Source organism: Plectropomus leopardus, chromosome 19, assembly GCF_026936395.1.
Source record: "Plectropomus leopardus strain MGB_pleo_1.0 chromosome 19, ASM2693639v1, whole genome shotgun sequence".
In the NCBI taxonomy this organism is placed as follows: Eukaryota; Metazoa; Chordata; class Actinopteri; order Perciformes; family Serranidae; genus Plectropomus; species Plectropomus leopardus.
In genome coordinates, this window is record NC_142194.1 from 833,550 (window position 1) to 849,868 (window position 16,319).

Genomic DNA, 16,319 nt, shown 5'->3' on the forward strand with positions numbered 1-16,319 from the left:
GAAAGTGTTAATTAAGATTTGGCCGGTTGCTCTTTCATGTCACTGAAGCCTGAAGTTGGAAATAAGAAATGCACTCGACAAGACTCGCTGCAGAGCGCCACATGAGTGCATCACTTAAAAATTGATTGTAATTAATTTGTTAAAACGTATAAACAAAGCTTGGCTTTGTCTCACTCCTGAGTGCAGGATGTAAACCGTGTTTGTTGTCGATGTGTCCCCGTCCTCGCCTCAGGTTCAAACAAAGCCAGACAAAGTCGAAGAAGGACAGCAAGCTGGAGCTGTTCGGCTTCGAAGACGCCGACGCCCATCAGGATGAGAACAGCACCGACAGCGCAGACGGACGATCCAGCTACAAGATCCAGTACTTCGGCTTTGACGACATGAGCGACAGTGACGGCGCAGACGACGATGACGACAGCGCTAAAGAGAGGAGGAGGAGGGTCAAGAAGGCCACGGCCGCCAAGAAAAGCCCGGCAGTGGTCAATGACGAAGAAACTGTGACCGACGAACCGCCGGATCCCTTTGAGAGGCTGGAGAGGCTGGAGAGACCGACAGTCAAGGAGAACAAGAAGAACTCAGAGAGGCAGGAGAGCAGGATACGAACAGGTTAACACACACACACACACACACACACACACACACACACATGCATACACACACACACACACACACACACACACACACACACACACACACACACACATGAATGAAAAATCTTTGTGCGTTGCTACAACTTAATGATGTTGAAACATAGAGCGCTCGCATCATCACTGATATACAGCACTTTTTTTTTTTACCCACATACCTGCAGCATACACAGAGCTGGAAATATAGCATAAACACCGTTACAACAAACCCAAGAAGAAAATGCAGCTGTCACACACCAGAAAGGAGCCGGCTTGCTGCACACGGCCGCTTGTCTGTTTACAGTCAGCTCTGTGCACAAACCAACTGGCCAACAGTTTGCAGGGCTGGTGTAGAGATGCGTGCTTGAAAGAAAAGCTCACTTTTCAGGTCTGAAAGACAAACACACCTACTTTTAAACATCACGAAAGCCTTTGATATCAACAGATTTTTAAATATGCACAAAAATTGTAGCGCTAGAAAGGGGTTGAGGGAATCAAAGAGTAACAAGTCTGCTACCGGTGGGAAAAAAAACGTATTTTGATGCAGCAAACTAAATGTCAAAAGCAGATCCAGCTGTTCCACGTTTTTTTTTTAATTTCTTTTTTTTAAAGTGATCATTGATGTGAGGGCACGTTAATCAGAGTATGAACAGCTGAATGTAATCAGAAATATTAGTGAATTGTTCATTAGTAGTAGGAATATCGTCTTCTCTAGAATAAGGTCAAAACTCCAATATTTAGTGCATGTAAACGTATGGTCAGTGTGTCAATCCACAGAGTGATGTTTATGTGGTCTGAACAAGTCCACGTTTACACTCATTCTGACTGAGTGTGTGTTATGTGTGCAGACATCCTGGACTTCTCAGAGGACAGCCTCAGAGTGTTGGCTGGAGTAACCAGGAGGCCGCCGCCGGGCAAACCGGCCGAGAAGAACCCGGACACCTTCAGGAGGATCTTCAGCGCGCATAAGAAGGTCAGACACAACGTTAAATTCGGCTCTCTCGTTAAAGTCTCTCTCTCTGCACGGGCGAGTGCTCCGTGTTGGCTGATATTTCATGTTGCACCCTCTGCAGCTTCAAATGTCAACTGAATCTGTGGACCAGGAACTGAAACGGGACTGCAAAATACTGACGCACACTCAGATAGTCTTTACACTACTGACTGATGGTAGTCTGTATATTTTTTTGAAAAACAAAAATCATGAAAAGAGCCAAACCAAAGCCATTTTCTAACCTTAACGGTAGCACACACGTCAAACACATTCTCATCTACTGTAAATACTCTGTTTGGGTCAGGGCTGACGCTGGGTGGAGCGTGCAGGAGGCAGGACATCAAGTGAGAAATCAAAGTGTTATGTTTTTGTAGCTGGTTCATAATTTGGTTAGAAACAAGTCTGTAGCTGTTATGTGGATTTGTCTGTACAATATTTGACAGAAGTTCCCAGATCTTATCATTTTTCTTGAGCTGACCCTTTAAACTTTGAGCAAACTAGTTTGATTTCTTTAGAAAACATGAGGGAAAGGCAATGAACAACAGGGCAAGAAATGTCCCAAAAACTGCAGGAAATTAGTAAAAGGTGACAAAAAAGTGAGCTGAAAATTAGTTGTTTTATCAGAAAATTATCAAAAAACAAAAAGGGGGGAAAATGTTCAAAATATATTAGTATTATTATATATTTAAAAGTTATGTTACAGAAAAAATGTTGGATTTAAAAAAAAAATCAATTTTCAGAAATGTTTGGGCCATTTTCATGTTTTTTTTCTTCTCTTTTTTAAACTTTTCTTCTTTTGCTTATCTTCAGGTTTTGTTCCCCCAATAATGATAGTTTATAAACCAACATTTTGACGTTGATTAGTCACAAACTGATAAATATGTCAACCTTGAGTGAATGATTTGGATCCCCAACTGTGAAACCTTCCCTTGTTATGTATTTCAAAAAGAGATGTGCATGAACCTGTGAAGACGGGACTTTCCACCTACACCCAGTATGACTCAGTGTGTGTGTGTGTGTGTGTGTGTGTGTGTGTGTGTGTGTGTGTGTGTGTGTGTGTGCGCTCTGGTTTATTCATGGCTTGATGAGTGGAAGCTCTAGTCGTCTCTGAGCTGTGTTTCTTTCCTTCATCAGCGTTATAATGGCGTGTGGCTTTGCTCTCAGACTGACCGGATATCAGACTCATTGGTTTCAGAAGTGCCCCGTCGGTGCCTTTTTATAGTGGAGATCAATGTCACTGATCCAGACCAGCAGTCTGAAGTAACTCGTGTACTGTGTGTGTCAGCGTTTCCTCCTTGAAGTTATTTTTACTGCAGCTCGAATCTCACTGCAGTTAAAGCCGTTCATCAGGTGCAAAGCTTGGACTGAAGACATGATTTGATTTTAGTCTGGTTGTGCTGTAGGAGTGTAGATCTCAGTGCAGTTTCTTTAGTTTGTCATAACGAGCTCTGCGAGGCCTCTCTTCATCAGAAAATTTAAAGTTGTCTGGAAACATGATTCATGATTGTTATTAACAGCTAATTCTGAATTTAGATTTGTTTCATGAAAGGGGATCATGATTAATTGGAGTGTAATAACTTAGATTTATGCTTTTAGTGTTTATATAACAGTTTGCATATTATTTATGTTTTTATTCCTCTGCATCTACGATAGCCCTGGCTAGAGGCATTTTATTTTTGGGTTTCCATCTGTCTATTTGTTGGTCTGTTTGTCCCATTCGCATGAACATAATGGCTCAAGAACCCCTAGAGGATTTTTTTTAATTAAACGTCCATTTGGACTCAATGATAAACTGATTAGAATTTGGTGGTCAAAGGTCAAGGTGACCCTGCATCCTTCTCATTCTTGCGATCTCAATATCTGAAGAACATGTCAATGGAATTCACCGAATTTGTCAAAAACGTCTACTTTAACTCAACAATGGATTGATTATATTTTTGTGGTCAAAAGTCAGTGACCTAGTATCCGCTTTATTCTTGTGAAGGCGATATCTCTAGAAAGCTGTAAGGGAATTTCTTAAAATTTGGCACAAACGTCCACTTGGATTCAACAATGAACTGATTAGATTTTGGTGGTCAAAGGTCACTTTGACCCCACAAAATGTGTTTTTGGCCATAACTCAAGAATTCATACACTAATAATGACAAAATTTCACAAATGTCTCATAGGAAAAAATGATAAAGTGATGACATTTTACATGCAAAAGTTCATAGGTCAACTTCACTGTGACTCTAAATTGTGCATTATAATTTCATCAGAGAAACATCCCATCCGTTACATCAATCCATTCATGTTTTTCTGTCCGACATAGAAAAACACAGAAAGAGGTTTTAAAAATGTAATAACTTCCTCTCAAACAGAAAAACCACAGTTAATAAAACATCGAGTGTTGATTATCGGCCCTGTAAGCGAGCTGTGTTCAATGCTCTCTGCTTCGTCCTCAGAAGTTTTAGTCGAGGCAGAGATAACTTTGTTTGGAAGTTTTCTCTCAGCACCTGCAGGGAACTTTTGAAGCACCAAATGTAAAGTTAATTTCTTCTGCATCTGCCCGGCTGTACGAGCATCAGCAGACACTTTGCTTGTAGGAGCAGAATAATGTACTTAATGTACTCTCTCATGATAACTTTCCTCCCTCGTACGAATAATGTGCTCTCTTCTCCGTCTCCTTCACTTCGTCTTGACCACCCCGCCACAATCTCCTCCTCCTCCCTTCCTTTTCGTCTTTCTCTCTCCGACACGGCGGCTCTCTCACTCCGTCTCCAGTTAACATAATTGAGAGTGAGCGCCGAGTTGAGCTCATTATAAAAACAATAGCCCGTGGAAGTGACCGGCCTGCGGAGGAGTTGTCAAAACTCTGCCTCAGTTATAGCAAAGCGTGTGTCTGCGGCGTCGGCGGAGCCAAAGTGCTGTCGGGTTATTCCTCAGAGGACGCTGGGAGATATTGGATTTTACCATAATGACAGCGCATGGATGGACTCATCCATATTTAGGAGTAGGTTTATTTAGGGAAAGCTTTATGGGACAAGCAGTGATTACATCCATAACAGTGAGCCTCTTCTCACTGTGTTACCAGTAATGTTTGGTCTGCTTCCCACAACCGAGAGGGAGAGACGACTCTGTGCTCAGTCTTCATCTGTCCATCATGTCTCAGGTCCAACTCAGGCTGGGGATTGTTTTCTTTTTTTTAATCTGGTCTTGACATAATATCAGGAGAATCAATCAATCAATCAGTCACACTTTATTTGTATAGCACTTTTTCATAAAGTGCTTCATACAATTATACCCCCCCCACCACCACCACCATACACATGTGAATGTAAATAAATAGTCAATAAATAAATAAAGTTCAATTGAAAGCCAAACTAAAAAGGAAGGTACGTCTTGAGTTTGCTTTCAAGAATATCAGATATAACCATGTTTTTTTTTAATATAATGAGCTAAATGTCGTCTAAACACAAGCACACCTGTAAGACCTTTGCCAAAATAACGCTTTTAGAAGATGGGGGGGGGTGTTTAAATGCATGTTTTTATTTTTTACAGTAGTATCAAGTTGGGTATCAAGTTTCGTGAAGTTTGGCTGGTTTTGTTGTCAACTACAAATGTTCTGTTTGGTGACATTTCTACACAAAAAAATGAATCAGACAGCTGCAAAATCAAAGCGGATGAAAAGCGATTTAAGTTAATTCACGTTCTCAGCTTGTTTTTGTCAACTGTGACCAATGAGAAGTCAGTTTGCTGTTAACTTTAACCCTGCGATGCCAAAACAGCAGGACCACGGCCTCCATCGCCCACCTTCCTCTCTCTCTCTCATCTCTCCCATGCTGCTTAGCGGCAGGTGGGCGGGGCGGGTGTCATATGTGTCCGTCTGTGTCATTCAGATTACTGCAGGGCGCTTTTAATTCGGTGTGTTGATGTTCCAGCACAGCCAAGCTCATCCCCAAACTCCTCTTTTGTCTCTGCTTATTAACCCCGCGGTGCAGAATCCCCCCGCACCTCCTCCAGCACTCTGCTCCTCGGCCAACTCGCTCTTTTCTCCCCCTCCGTCCGGCCCGTCCTTCTTTTGTTTTTCTTTATGAATGCCCCGGCAACTACCAACCACAGGTTTGGCAAAAGTGTACCAACAGTAGATGAGCCAAGGGAGTATGTGTGTGTGTGTGTGTGTGTGTGTGTGTGTGTGTGTGTGAGTGTGTGAGTGTGTGAGTGTGTGTGTGTGTGTGTGTGTGTGTGTGTGTGTGTGTGTGTGTGTGTGTGTGTGTGTGTGTGTGTGTGTGTGTGTGTGTGTGTGTGTGTGTGTGTGTGTGTGTGTGTGAGTGTGTCCTGCTGTTTGATCAGTGCTGGCCGTCTCTCAGCAGTTTAATATGCGTCCACTTCTCCTGTTTTCGTTCACCTCTCTCTGCTTTTTCTTCTTCCTGTTCACAAGTATTTTTATCTACAACCCCGTTTCTGCTTTCTTCTTTTGAGCTCTTATCAGTCTTAAAAGTTCACGAGAAACGACTGAAAACACTTTGAGATTATGAACAGAGCTGTGTTGAAATGTGGACACACGCTATTCTTTGCTTTCGGAGTAGTTTTGAATATTTGTGTTTAAATATGCCATTCGGAGTAGAAATCTGAAATTTCACATGGCCAAACACTACTTGAAAGCAAAACTCTAAAAGGTGGTATACACAGAATATTAATAAGTCTTCAACCCTTTGAAACTGGAGCAAATTGGTTTGATTTCTTTGGGTGAAAAAACATGGGGGGGGGCAGACCAACTTGGCAAGAACTATCCCACAAAATGTAAGGAATTAGTAAAAGTTAACAAGAAAATGAGCTGAAAATTAGTTTGAAAAATAGAGAACACTTTCCAAAAGATATATATTTTTTAATTATCATAATTTTACATACATGGCAATTTTTCAATTTTTAGCCCTTTTTTCGGGTGGTTTTCTTTCTTTTTTTGTACTTTTTTCTTCTTATTATTTTCAGGTAATTTTTAAAAATATTTTTAATAATTCTTGCTTATTTTTGGGCCATGTGTAAAGTTGCTCATTGCTCATAATTGTTTTTGAAAGAAATTAAACCGATCTGCTCATGTTTCAGAGGGTTAAGACTGACTAAAAAGATAAGTTAAAACATGAATTAAAAGGTCATTCAGAGACATATTAAACTCTTAATTGACCCAGTAATTAGGGCTGGGCAATATGGAATAAAGTCTCATCACTCTATTTTTTTTTCATATCAGTCAATATCGATATATCTCGATATACATCAAATCACTATTACTGTCAAGCTTAAAGGTTCTCTTTTACTCGTTAATGAGATATGAAGATATCATAAGGTTAATTTTGGTTTAAATATTTATTTTCTGTCAGACATTGAACATGACAAATATACTGTAGAACAGCATCACCAGCTGGAGGACCTATTCTACTAAAACTCACAGAGGTCCAGGTACTAAAATGTCCTCCCAGCAAAGGTCCGAGCCTCATACCTAAAATCAATATCACCATTAATTGAACATTTTACGTTGAGTCTGAATAAAAGAACGATTATTTTTCTTTTTTTATGGTTTGTTTTTTGCCCTCATAGTTCACTGACACAGTTTCAATCATGGTGCTGATAATAGTCCAACCTCTCCTGACTGCAGGACTCTGACTTCAGCTTCTGTCAAACTTCTGTGCTGTTAATCATTTTCCTCAGGAATTAAAAACTTTTGAGTCGGCCTACTTCTCCTATAGCTGCCAACAGCCTGCCGACATTCACAGTTAGAGAAAGGCTGAAAATAAGCTCATGTGCTTGTGGCCCCGGGCCCCCAAAACATTACATCTGCCCCTGGTAATAATAATGAGAGCTCAGCGCGAGCGGCCGGATGAGACACGGTGCGATGCGTCCTGCTGTTTCTAAATAATTCATCCAAAGTCTGATTAAAGCTGAAACTAACACAAAGTCGTCTGTAGAGTCTAAAGAAGTCACTTTCACCTCTGCAGATGTGTCTGTTTCAGACACTTTGGTCAAGTCAAGTCAAGTCAGTTTTATTTATATAGCCCATTATCACAAAACAAGGTTTGCCTCAGAGGGCTTTACAGTGTACGACATCCCTCTGCCCTTAGACCCTCACATCACCCGAGGAAAAACTCCCCAAAAAGAACCCCTGTAACGGGGAAAAAAAAGAGGAAGAAACCTCAGGAAGAGCGGTAGAGGATAGTGAGGGATCCCTCTTCCAGGACGGACAGACGAGCAATAGATGTCGTAAATAGCAAGTGAAATACAATCATGGCAAAAAAGGAAAGAGAGAGAGGGGGAGAGAGGGGGGGGGGGCACAGAACAATAGAAACAGATGCATGTCATATTACAATAATGGTAGGTGTGAAATTAGTAATTGCTCTCTATGATGATGTTGATAGAGATGATAACAGTCTCATGCATATGTGAAAGGGAGTTGTCCAAAGGCAAGATCACGGCAACGGTGCAACCAGGACCAGACCACGATCAGGGCGAGCGGGGGGCACAGAATCAGTACAGCCAACAGCACGAGCACAACCAAAGGCCACGGTCAGGCACAGTCAAGGTTACGGCCAGGATCCAGGGTGCTGTGAGGAGAAGCTGCGCTCTGTTTGTCTGTATCACTGCGCTGCTGTCGGACCATCAGCTGTTTGATCCGCCATAATGAAATGCTGTGGCTGTCAAACACTCCGATGTTCTACAGTCAAAATCGTTCACTGCATTTGGTTCTCCGTGGTGCTATTCTTATTATCATTGGCTGCTCGTGTTGTCTGTCAAAACATGGCTTGAATGCGTTCTATCGACATTCTATGGACAGTGTCTCATATTTTAAGCGAGGAAAAGTAATTTCACTTTTGGTGTTTGTCTTCATGTTGCAGTCTCCCACCAAAGCTGTGTACAACGCCCGACACTGGACGGTGGACAGTGAAGAGGAGCCGCCTCCGTCTTTCTTCTCACGATCAGCGGCAGCTCCTGTAAGTTTTTTAATGTTACAGACAGTTTTGGTCCGTATCAAAAAAAGTATTTATGTTCCATGTGCAGCTCTGTGTATCAAATAGGATGAGTTGATATGATGTTTTTGTTTTCATATTGACCCTCCTCTGTGTTTGTAGGCGCCGGCCTCAGCAGGAGGATCCAGTAAGGAGCCCTCTGACGCTCAGAAGGACGACGGTGTCTTTAAGGCTCCTCCCCCTCCTCCCAAGGTCACCAAATGTGTCACCCTGCCCACGGACCTCTACCAGGACGCCGTCACTGCACTCAAATGTCGCAAAGAGCACAAGGAGGTACATGAGAATGTTTAATGTAACCTTAAACTGTTTGATTTATGCTGACCTACCCGTCAAAATAATCTGCTGCTGTCAACCACACAGTTGGAGAGGTATTTGACACTTTACTGCTGGATGATTCAAATTTAGCCTTGAGTGAAAATATAATCAAATATTTCCCTCAAGGCTAAATTTTAATCATCCAGCAGTGGTTAGATTTTTATTTATTCCACTTAATTCACGCTCATTAAACCTGCAAAGTTTGAGATAGTCTCGTAAAACAGAATTACACAGATTGGCTGTCACTCTCTTTTAACTGCCATCAGATTATGAAAGAAAATCTTGAAGTGTTTTTTTTTTGTTGTTGTTGTTTTTTTGGACAAACTTACACTCTTTCCCCCCCCTGTGGCTGTGTGCTCCAGCTGTATACGGTGGTCCAGCATGTGAAGCACTTCAATGACGTGGTGGAGTTTGGAGAGAACCAGGAGTTCACTGATGACTTTGAGTATCTGGCTACTGGTCTGAAGAGTGGACAGCCTCTCAACACACGCTGCCTTAGGTAAGATCCCACCTGCACGCCCCCACCAGAGAATGAAGCGTTTGTCACGGCTGTTTTACTTTTGCTTTTATTCATTCAGCATTCTCAAATGTCTGCTCTAAAGGAGTTAAATAACCTAACCTGTGTTTGTGTGTGTGTGTGTGTGTGTGTGTGTGTGTGTGTGTGTGTGTGTGTGTGTGTGTGTGTGTGTGCGAGCGCGTGTGTGTGTGTGTGTGTGTGTGTGTGTGTGTGTGTGTGTGTGCATGCAGTGTGATCAGCCTGGCTACGCGCTGTGCCATGCCCAGTTTCAGGATGCACCTCAGGGCCCGAGGGAAGGTGGCGCAGGTCTTTAAAACGCTCAACGATGCCCCACAACACCCGGTAAGAATCAGTCTGTTCACACGAACACAACACACCCACAGCTCACTCTCCTCCAGATGGAAACTGCAAAAAGGAGCAGAAATCATGGCCTTATTATATGGGTTTTTGCTAAAATGAAATGCAGTTTTATTCAGACAGGGACAGTGCACAATAAAATATTAACCTTATATAAAACCAGGAGAGATGCATTGTACCAGGTTTTAACAAAAACTGCCATTTTCTGCCTGTAATTCCTGTGCAGGCAGGTGGAATAAATAAATTAATGGCAGAGCTTGATTAAATAAAGTACAAAACACAAGTTCATACAGTTTTACAAACATGTATATTGGCAGAAAGTTGAATATCTTTAATTATCCAATATCTGAATGTTCTTATGAATGAACAGTTAATTTGAAAAGGTGCTCCTGCATTATAGTGCAGGGAGGTTCACTTCAGAATAGTGATGTCACAATGCTTGGATTTTGACCTTTGATACTGTACCTTGAAAAATAGTTTGATAATATTATTTTTGAAGTATTTAAATTATTATTGTAATTCTACAGCACAGCATACTTTTATGTTTTTCTGCTTAAAGTGGGAAAGAGAAAAAAATAAAATCAAAAACATATCAGAAGTACATGTTAAAATTATTCATACATGCAACAGTCAGACTAATGGCACATTTTTTTGTGAAGAGAAGAAAAAACAAAAAGAAAGCAGTAATTTATGACTTAAGAAATGATTAAAAACTATAACAATTATAATTTGAAAGAAGGTCTGAAATGATTTCAAAGTGAAGTCATTTTTAGAGTAAAGTAAATCTGAATTATGAACCATGAATTTCTTTAACCTCTTCATTGTTTTGTCTCGATTCTGCAGAATCTGGCTCTGTGCACGGCATCTCTGATGTACATCCTCAGCAGAGACCGGCTCAACATGGACCTCGACCGCTCGTGTCTGGACCTGATGATCAGGCTGCTGGAGCTGGACCAGGACCAGGGTGGCGGGGCCGGGACGGGGACAGACCCCACGACTCAGTTCAGCGCCAGAGAAATCGCCAAGATGAAGGAGAAGATCAGGAAGCTCTGCGACACCGTGCACAACAAGCACCTGGACCTGCAGAACATCACGGTACTGAACGCAGCCGGCTTTTATCAGCCACGAACAAGTTTAAGTTCTGTTTGAATATTCAGCACACTGGATCATTTCATGTTTCCTGCAGAGCATCACGATACTGAGCGCAGCCGGATTTTATCACTCACTAACACTAGATCATTCTGGATCATTTTAGTTTCATTTATCTCAGTGTTAAACTCAGCCACCCTGCAGAACTGAAACAGCGTTCAGATCGTTCCACCTCTCCTCTGAATCCTCTGACTGATGATGTTCTCCGGGCAGTGACTCACAGACCGCCCACACGAGTCGAGATATTTCCATCAGCTGAAGATGGTTTGTGATGTGAAAACATGCGCAGTAAATCTCAGGGTTTGTTGTGAGACTCCTTCAGTCACAGAGGGACGGCGAGGGGCAGCCAGTACACGGCTATGTCCTCACCACGGTGGCCGAGGGTTTGATTCCAACCAGTCCTGTCAAATGAAGGAAAAATAAATAAATATTTATCTTTAAAATCAAAAAAGAGGGAAAGTGTCTACAGAGCAGGGCTGGGCAGTATGACAAAAAAAATAATGTTGTGGTATTTTTAGGCTATACTATACACAATATATCTCTCACTACGTTGAAATCTCTTCTAAACTACTGTAGAACACTAGAAAAGTGAATGTAAATGAAAAGTTAAAGTATTGTTATAATGAAGCTGAATGAAATACAATTATAATAATGTTACATAAAGTGTTTTTACAATTAAATAATTCAGAGTGGAATGCATGGTGCTTTTATTTTGAAGCACCTGGCTCACTGGGGCAAGACGTTTAGAGGTTTTTGCTGTAAAACTTGAAGCTTCCAGTCAACAGTTGGATGCTGGCAGTTAGCAGAAGTTATTCTGTTACAACGGCGCCTTTAAACCTCACGATTTATTCTCTGCGAGCTGGAAACAAACTAACAGCCCTCCAGTTCAGGTATTGATAATATTTGCAATTCAGAGTGGTGCTCTGTGATCTCAAAATGTGGATAAATACTCTCCGTCTGGAGCCTGTAGATAAAAATAAAGCAGGCTTCGTCTGCTCAAACACTCGATGTTTGTGATAAATCATTTTATGTATCCCATGTGGAACATCACAAACTGAGATAATGTTTGTCCCTCCTCTCTCCCTGTAGACGGGTCACTTAGCCATGGAGACATTATTGTCTCTGACCTCAAAGCGAGCAGGGGACTGGTTCAAAGAGGAGCTGCGGCTCCTGGGAGGACTGGACCACATAGTGGATAAAGGTTAGAGATATTTTTACCGATTTGCATCAGAATAAATAATGACGACGATGACTCTGGTGTTTGACTCTGTCCTCCTGTTCGTCCCCTCCCTCCACAGTCAAGGAGTGTGTGGATAACTTGAACCAGGAGGACGAGAAGGAGAAGATGATGTCGTCTCTGTGGGGAGCGGAGCGGTGTTTACGGGTGCTGGAGAGCGTAAGTTCTGCGCAGATCACAGAGTGAAATAATCCTAAAATGATCAGTGGGAAAAAAAGGTCATTGTTGGTGTGTTTGTGTTGGTGCAGGTGACGGTCCACAACCCAGAGAACCAGAGCTACCTGATCGCCTACAAAGACTCATCACTCATCATCTCCTCTGCAAAGTGAGTAAACACACACACACACACACACACACACACACACACACACACACACACAGCGAAAACATGGAGCTGTTCAGTCATAAATCAATCACCAAACATTAACAAATGATTCAATGAATCCATGAATAAAGTCAGAAGTTACAACTCATAAACGGTTTGTAAAAAGGTTTGAAGGTGACGGCAGTTTTTTTTCTCTGTCTCATTCGCTGTGTTGAAGACGAGCTGAGAGCGAAACACAGTAGAAGGATACAAAAGAGACACTAAATATGAAAAATGTGTCTTCCTACTTAAAAAAAATGGAATAACAAAAAACTTTCAAAATAATCCTTTGCACGTAATTTCACGATTCGGTGTTAAATTTTGCAACAAGAAAATGGTGTTTGACAAAAACAAAAGTGATGATCAGCTTTTGACGCTGTTACAACAAAACAATGATTTATTTCTTATTTATTTTTTAAATTCTCAATGACACTTTTTGTCTGAGCAAAAGCACATTTTAATGCTTTTAGTTCAAATTAACGATTTGTGCGTTAATCTCATCAGAATGTTTTTTCCATTGGGACAGAAAAACAAATGTGTTCCCCCAAAAAGATTTAATAAAGGCCATAAGCCCTGCTGAATCAGACTAAATGAGAATTAAACAACTGCAGGCTTTCTCTATCCAATTTAAAAAGCGTTTTATCGTTTTTTTCTCGTTTAAATACAGAAAAGTTCTCTTGAATGTCATCAGTTATCACAGTTTTAGCGTGTCATCGTTCATCCCGCTAACTTGCATCAGTCCGTTCCTGTGATCATCACACACAATCACAGAGCCCCTTATATGTGTTTTTAATGTCATTTTGACTTAAGGATTATTTTTAAGGACAAACAGAGTACTTTATGAGTTCATTATGAAAATGTTCAAAGAAGCTGAGCTCAGATTAAAATGTAACTACAGATTTCAGCCTTCAGAAACTCAGATTGACTCAGCTGTACTGTACAGAGAGAGAGAGTGTGTCACTGTGTGTGTGTGTGTGTGTGTGTGTGTGTGTCAGAGTGACTCAGTCTGCCTGATGGTTATTATGCGTATCATTATCGGGGTTTTGTTGTTCAATTTCCTGGTGGTGACATCCTGTCAGTCACATCTCTGACCTCTGACCTCTGACCTCTGATCAGACCCCTCGGTTCTTGCTCTCTCTATCTTTTTTGTCGTTTTTGCCCCTCGAGTGTTTCCAGCACATATTGGTGTTTTTGTCTCGGCCTGCAGGTGACTTTATCCGTGGCTGATGTGTGTGTGAGCTCAAACACACTTTAGCTCCCTCTTTGACTTAATACTCACATCTGTAGTTAAACTTAAAATTTTAATCTGCAAAGTAGTTATTATTGTGGAGTAAAGGTAAAATATTTCCCTCTGAAGTGTAGTGAAGTAAAAGTGGAAAGTGACATGAGAATAAAATACTCAAGTAATGGTAAAAATGCTCAGATATCGAGTAAATGTACTCCAGCAGAGGGACTGACTGAAATTACAGTCATTGGGATCAGTGCACCAAAATACCATAATAGTGTTTCTTTGGCCCTGAAATGTAATAATCCAGTCATTAGAATTACACTAACACATCATCCAAGTTTGATTAAATGATATTTATGCATTTTTAAAATATTCCTCAAATATAAAACTTATTTTTCTTGGTGCTGGGCAACATTTTGTGATCTGTGAAAGCGAGATGTTTTTCTCTTCTCTTGGCTCGTAAAATTTTCTGTGAACTCTGAAGAGAAAAGCATAAATAAGAAAAACACTAATGAATCCCCCAAAAATCAATGGGTGCTAAAATGGATATGAGCAAAAATAACTAAATAACATTGTTAGTTTGTATGTCGTTTCGTGCATCAGGACCACTGTCCTCATAAAATGAAATCCACCAGAGTTCATTGTAATGTTTTACTCTGTTTATGTCTCACTTCCAATTTTAATAATTAAAACCGAAATACCTTAAATATGAATAATAAATAAATAATAATAAATACAGTACGGGTCTTTACCTTCTCACTCCTCCTCCGTCACCCTCTGAATGACCCCCCCCTGCAGAGGAGGGGTTGAGGATGAGGATGATGATGAAGGCTAAATGAGTCGACAAAGAGCTGCTTTTTGAGTCTGAGCCTTCAGCTGTCCTCGCTGTTAACTCGATTAACCCCAAAAACACAGGGTGAGCCAGACAGCAAGCACTGCCACCTTAACTCTGCACATGCACACACGCACACACACACACACACACACACACACACACACACACACACACACACACACACACACACACACACGAGCACATTGTGTATTCGTGTAACCTCTACTTGAGTAGGTTCCAGGTCCTTTTCCTGACATTTAACTCTTTCCCTCCTCTTTCTCTCTCTGTCACTTTTTCTTCTCTCTCCTCTCGTGTGTTTCCTCCTGTGTCGCTGCACTCGCTGCTCTTATTGTTTCGACCCAAACTCTCCCTCTGCTCTCTGAGTGTTTCAGCTGTCTGTAGGACTAATTCAATCATACCCCAACCCCTCACACACACACAAAAGTCCCATTGCTTACCAACTGTCCTCATCTGCGTCTGAGCACGAACAAAAACTTCTCTTGACAAACACCGTTCTGGTTTATTGCAACTGGGTCTTTATGTCGGGTTCACACTGGACACAGAGGTGCCACCCGCTTCCTTTCAGCTGTTAACCAGTTTAGTTGTTCACATGGGCCGCTCTGTGGCTCCGTGGCTCTGTGGCTCTGTGGCTCCGTGGCTCCGTGGCTCCGTGGCTCTGCGGCTCTGCGGCTCTGCGGCCCTGCGGCTCTGCGCTCCAGCTGCTCCGTGGCTTCATGGCTCTGCGGCTCTGCGGCTCCTCAGCTCAGTCTGGCTCAGTCTCTCGTCTGTTTTTCAATGAGATACGAGCAAATCGGGCAAAAGACGAACTTTTAATCTGTTGCGCAGTTTTGCCACCTCGCTGTTCTGAATAAAAGGTAAAATTGCAGAAAGCGTGAGTTTGTCTCACCTTTAACCCTTTGAAACTTAAGCTAATTGGTTGGATTTCTTGCAAAAACCTTTGGAAGAAGGAAGTGAGCAACTTAACAAGACATGGCCCAAAAAGACATGAGTAAAGAGGAAAATAAAATGTGAAAATGAAACAAAACAAACAAGGAATGGCCCATAACATGCTGGAAATTTAAAAGAATATATATATTTTTTTCTTTAACATAACTTAAAATATATTATTAAAATTAGTATGAATAGAGCGTTTTGGACATTTTCCCTAGTTTTCTTTTAATTCTCGTCTTTAAAACAAAAAGAAATCACATCATTTTCAAGTCATTTCTTACCAAATTCTTGCAGTTTGTTGGAATTTTTTGACAAGTTAATTGCCCCCTCCCTTTTTAAATGTATAACAAAAATGTATTTATTATTTTTTTTTGTGCTATTTCTACGTAATTTCCTCTATCTTCTTTTCTCTCTTCTTTTCTTATTTCCTCTCTTTCTTTTCTTGATCTCCTCTGTCTTCTTTTCTTTTTTCTCTTCTTTTCTCTCTTCTTTTCTTTATTTCCTTCCTCTCTCTCCGTCTTGTTGTTCAGACTCTGGTTCTGCTTTCTGTTCACTCACTGCTGTCATTAGATTTAATCTGGTTATTTACATCAGCCGGCTGTCCTGCTTCACCCTGCTGCTGCAGCCGGCCGACGTGTGTGTGTGTGTGTGTCTGTGTCTGTGTGTGTGTGTGTGTGTGTGTGTGTGTGTGTGTGTGTGTGTGTGTGTGTGTGTGTGTGTGTGTGTGTGTGTGTGTGTGTGTGTGTGTGTG

The 16,319-nt window shown here is 41.4% G+C and overlaps 1 protein-coding gene across 1 annotated transcript in view; it reads left to right on the forward strand.

Moving 5' to 3' along the window:
* LOC121958579 (wings apart-like protein homolog) overlaps nucleotides 1-16,319 on the forward strand; it is a 37,115-nt gene that overhangs the window by 10,914 nt on the left and 9,882 nt on the right. Inside the window, exons 4-13 of the mRNA XM_088069727.1 lie at nucleotides 233-606; nucleotides 1,475-1,599; nucleotides 8,484-8,579; nucleotides 8,718-8,888; nucleotides 9,293-9,429; nucleotides 9,678-9,789; nucleotides 10,648-10,899; nucleotides 12,043-12,154; nucleotides 12,252-12,349; nucleotides 12,439-12,515. Coding sequence (XP_087925853.1) covers nucleotides 233-606; nucleotides 1,475-1,599; nucleotides 8,484-8,579; nucleotides 8,718-8,888; nucleotides 9,293-9,429; nucleotides 9,678-9,789; nucleotides 10,648-10,899; nucleotides 12,043-12,154; nucleotides 12,252-12,349; nucleotides 12,439-12,515 — 1,554 coding nt within the window. The remainder of the gene's footprint in view (nucleotides 1-232; nucleotides 607-1,474; nucleotides 1,600-8,483; nucleotides 8,580-8,717; nucleotides 8,889-9,292; nucleotides 9,430-9,677; nucleotides 9,790-10,647; nucleotides 10,900-12,042; nucleotides 12,155-12,251; nucleotides 12,350-12,438; nucleotides 12,516-16,319) is intronic.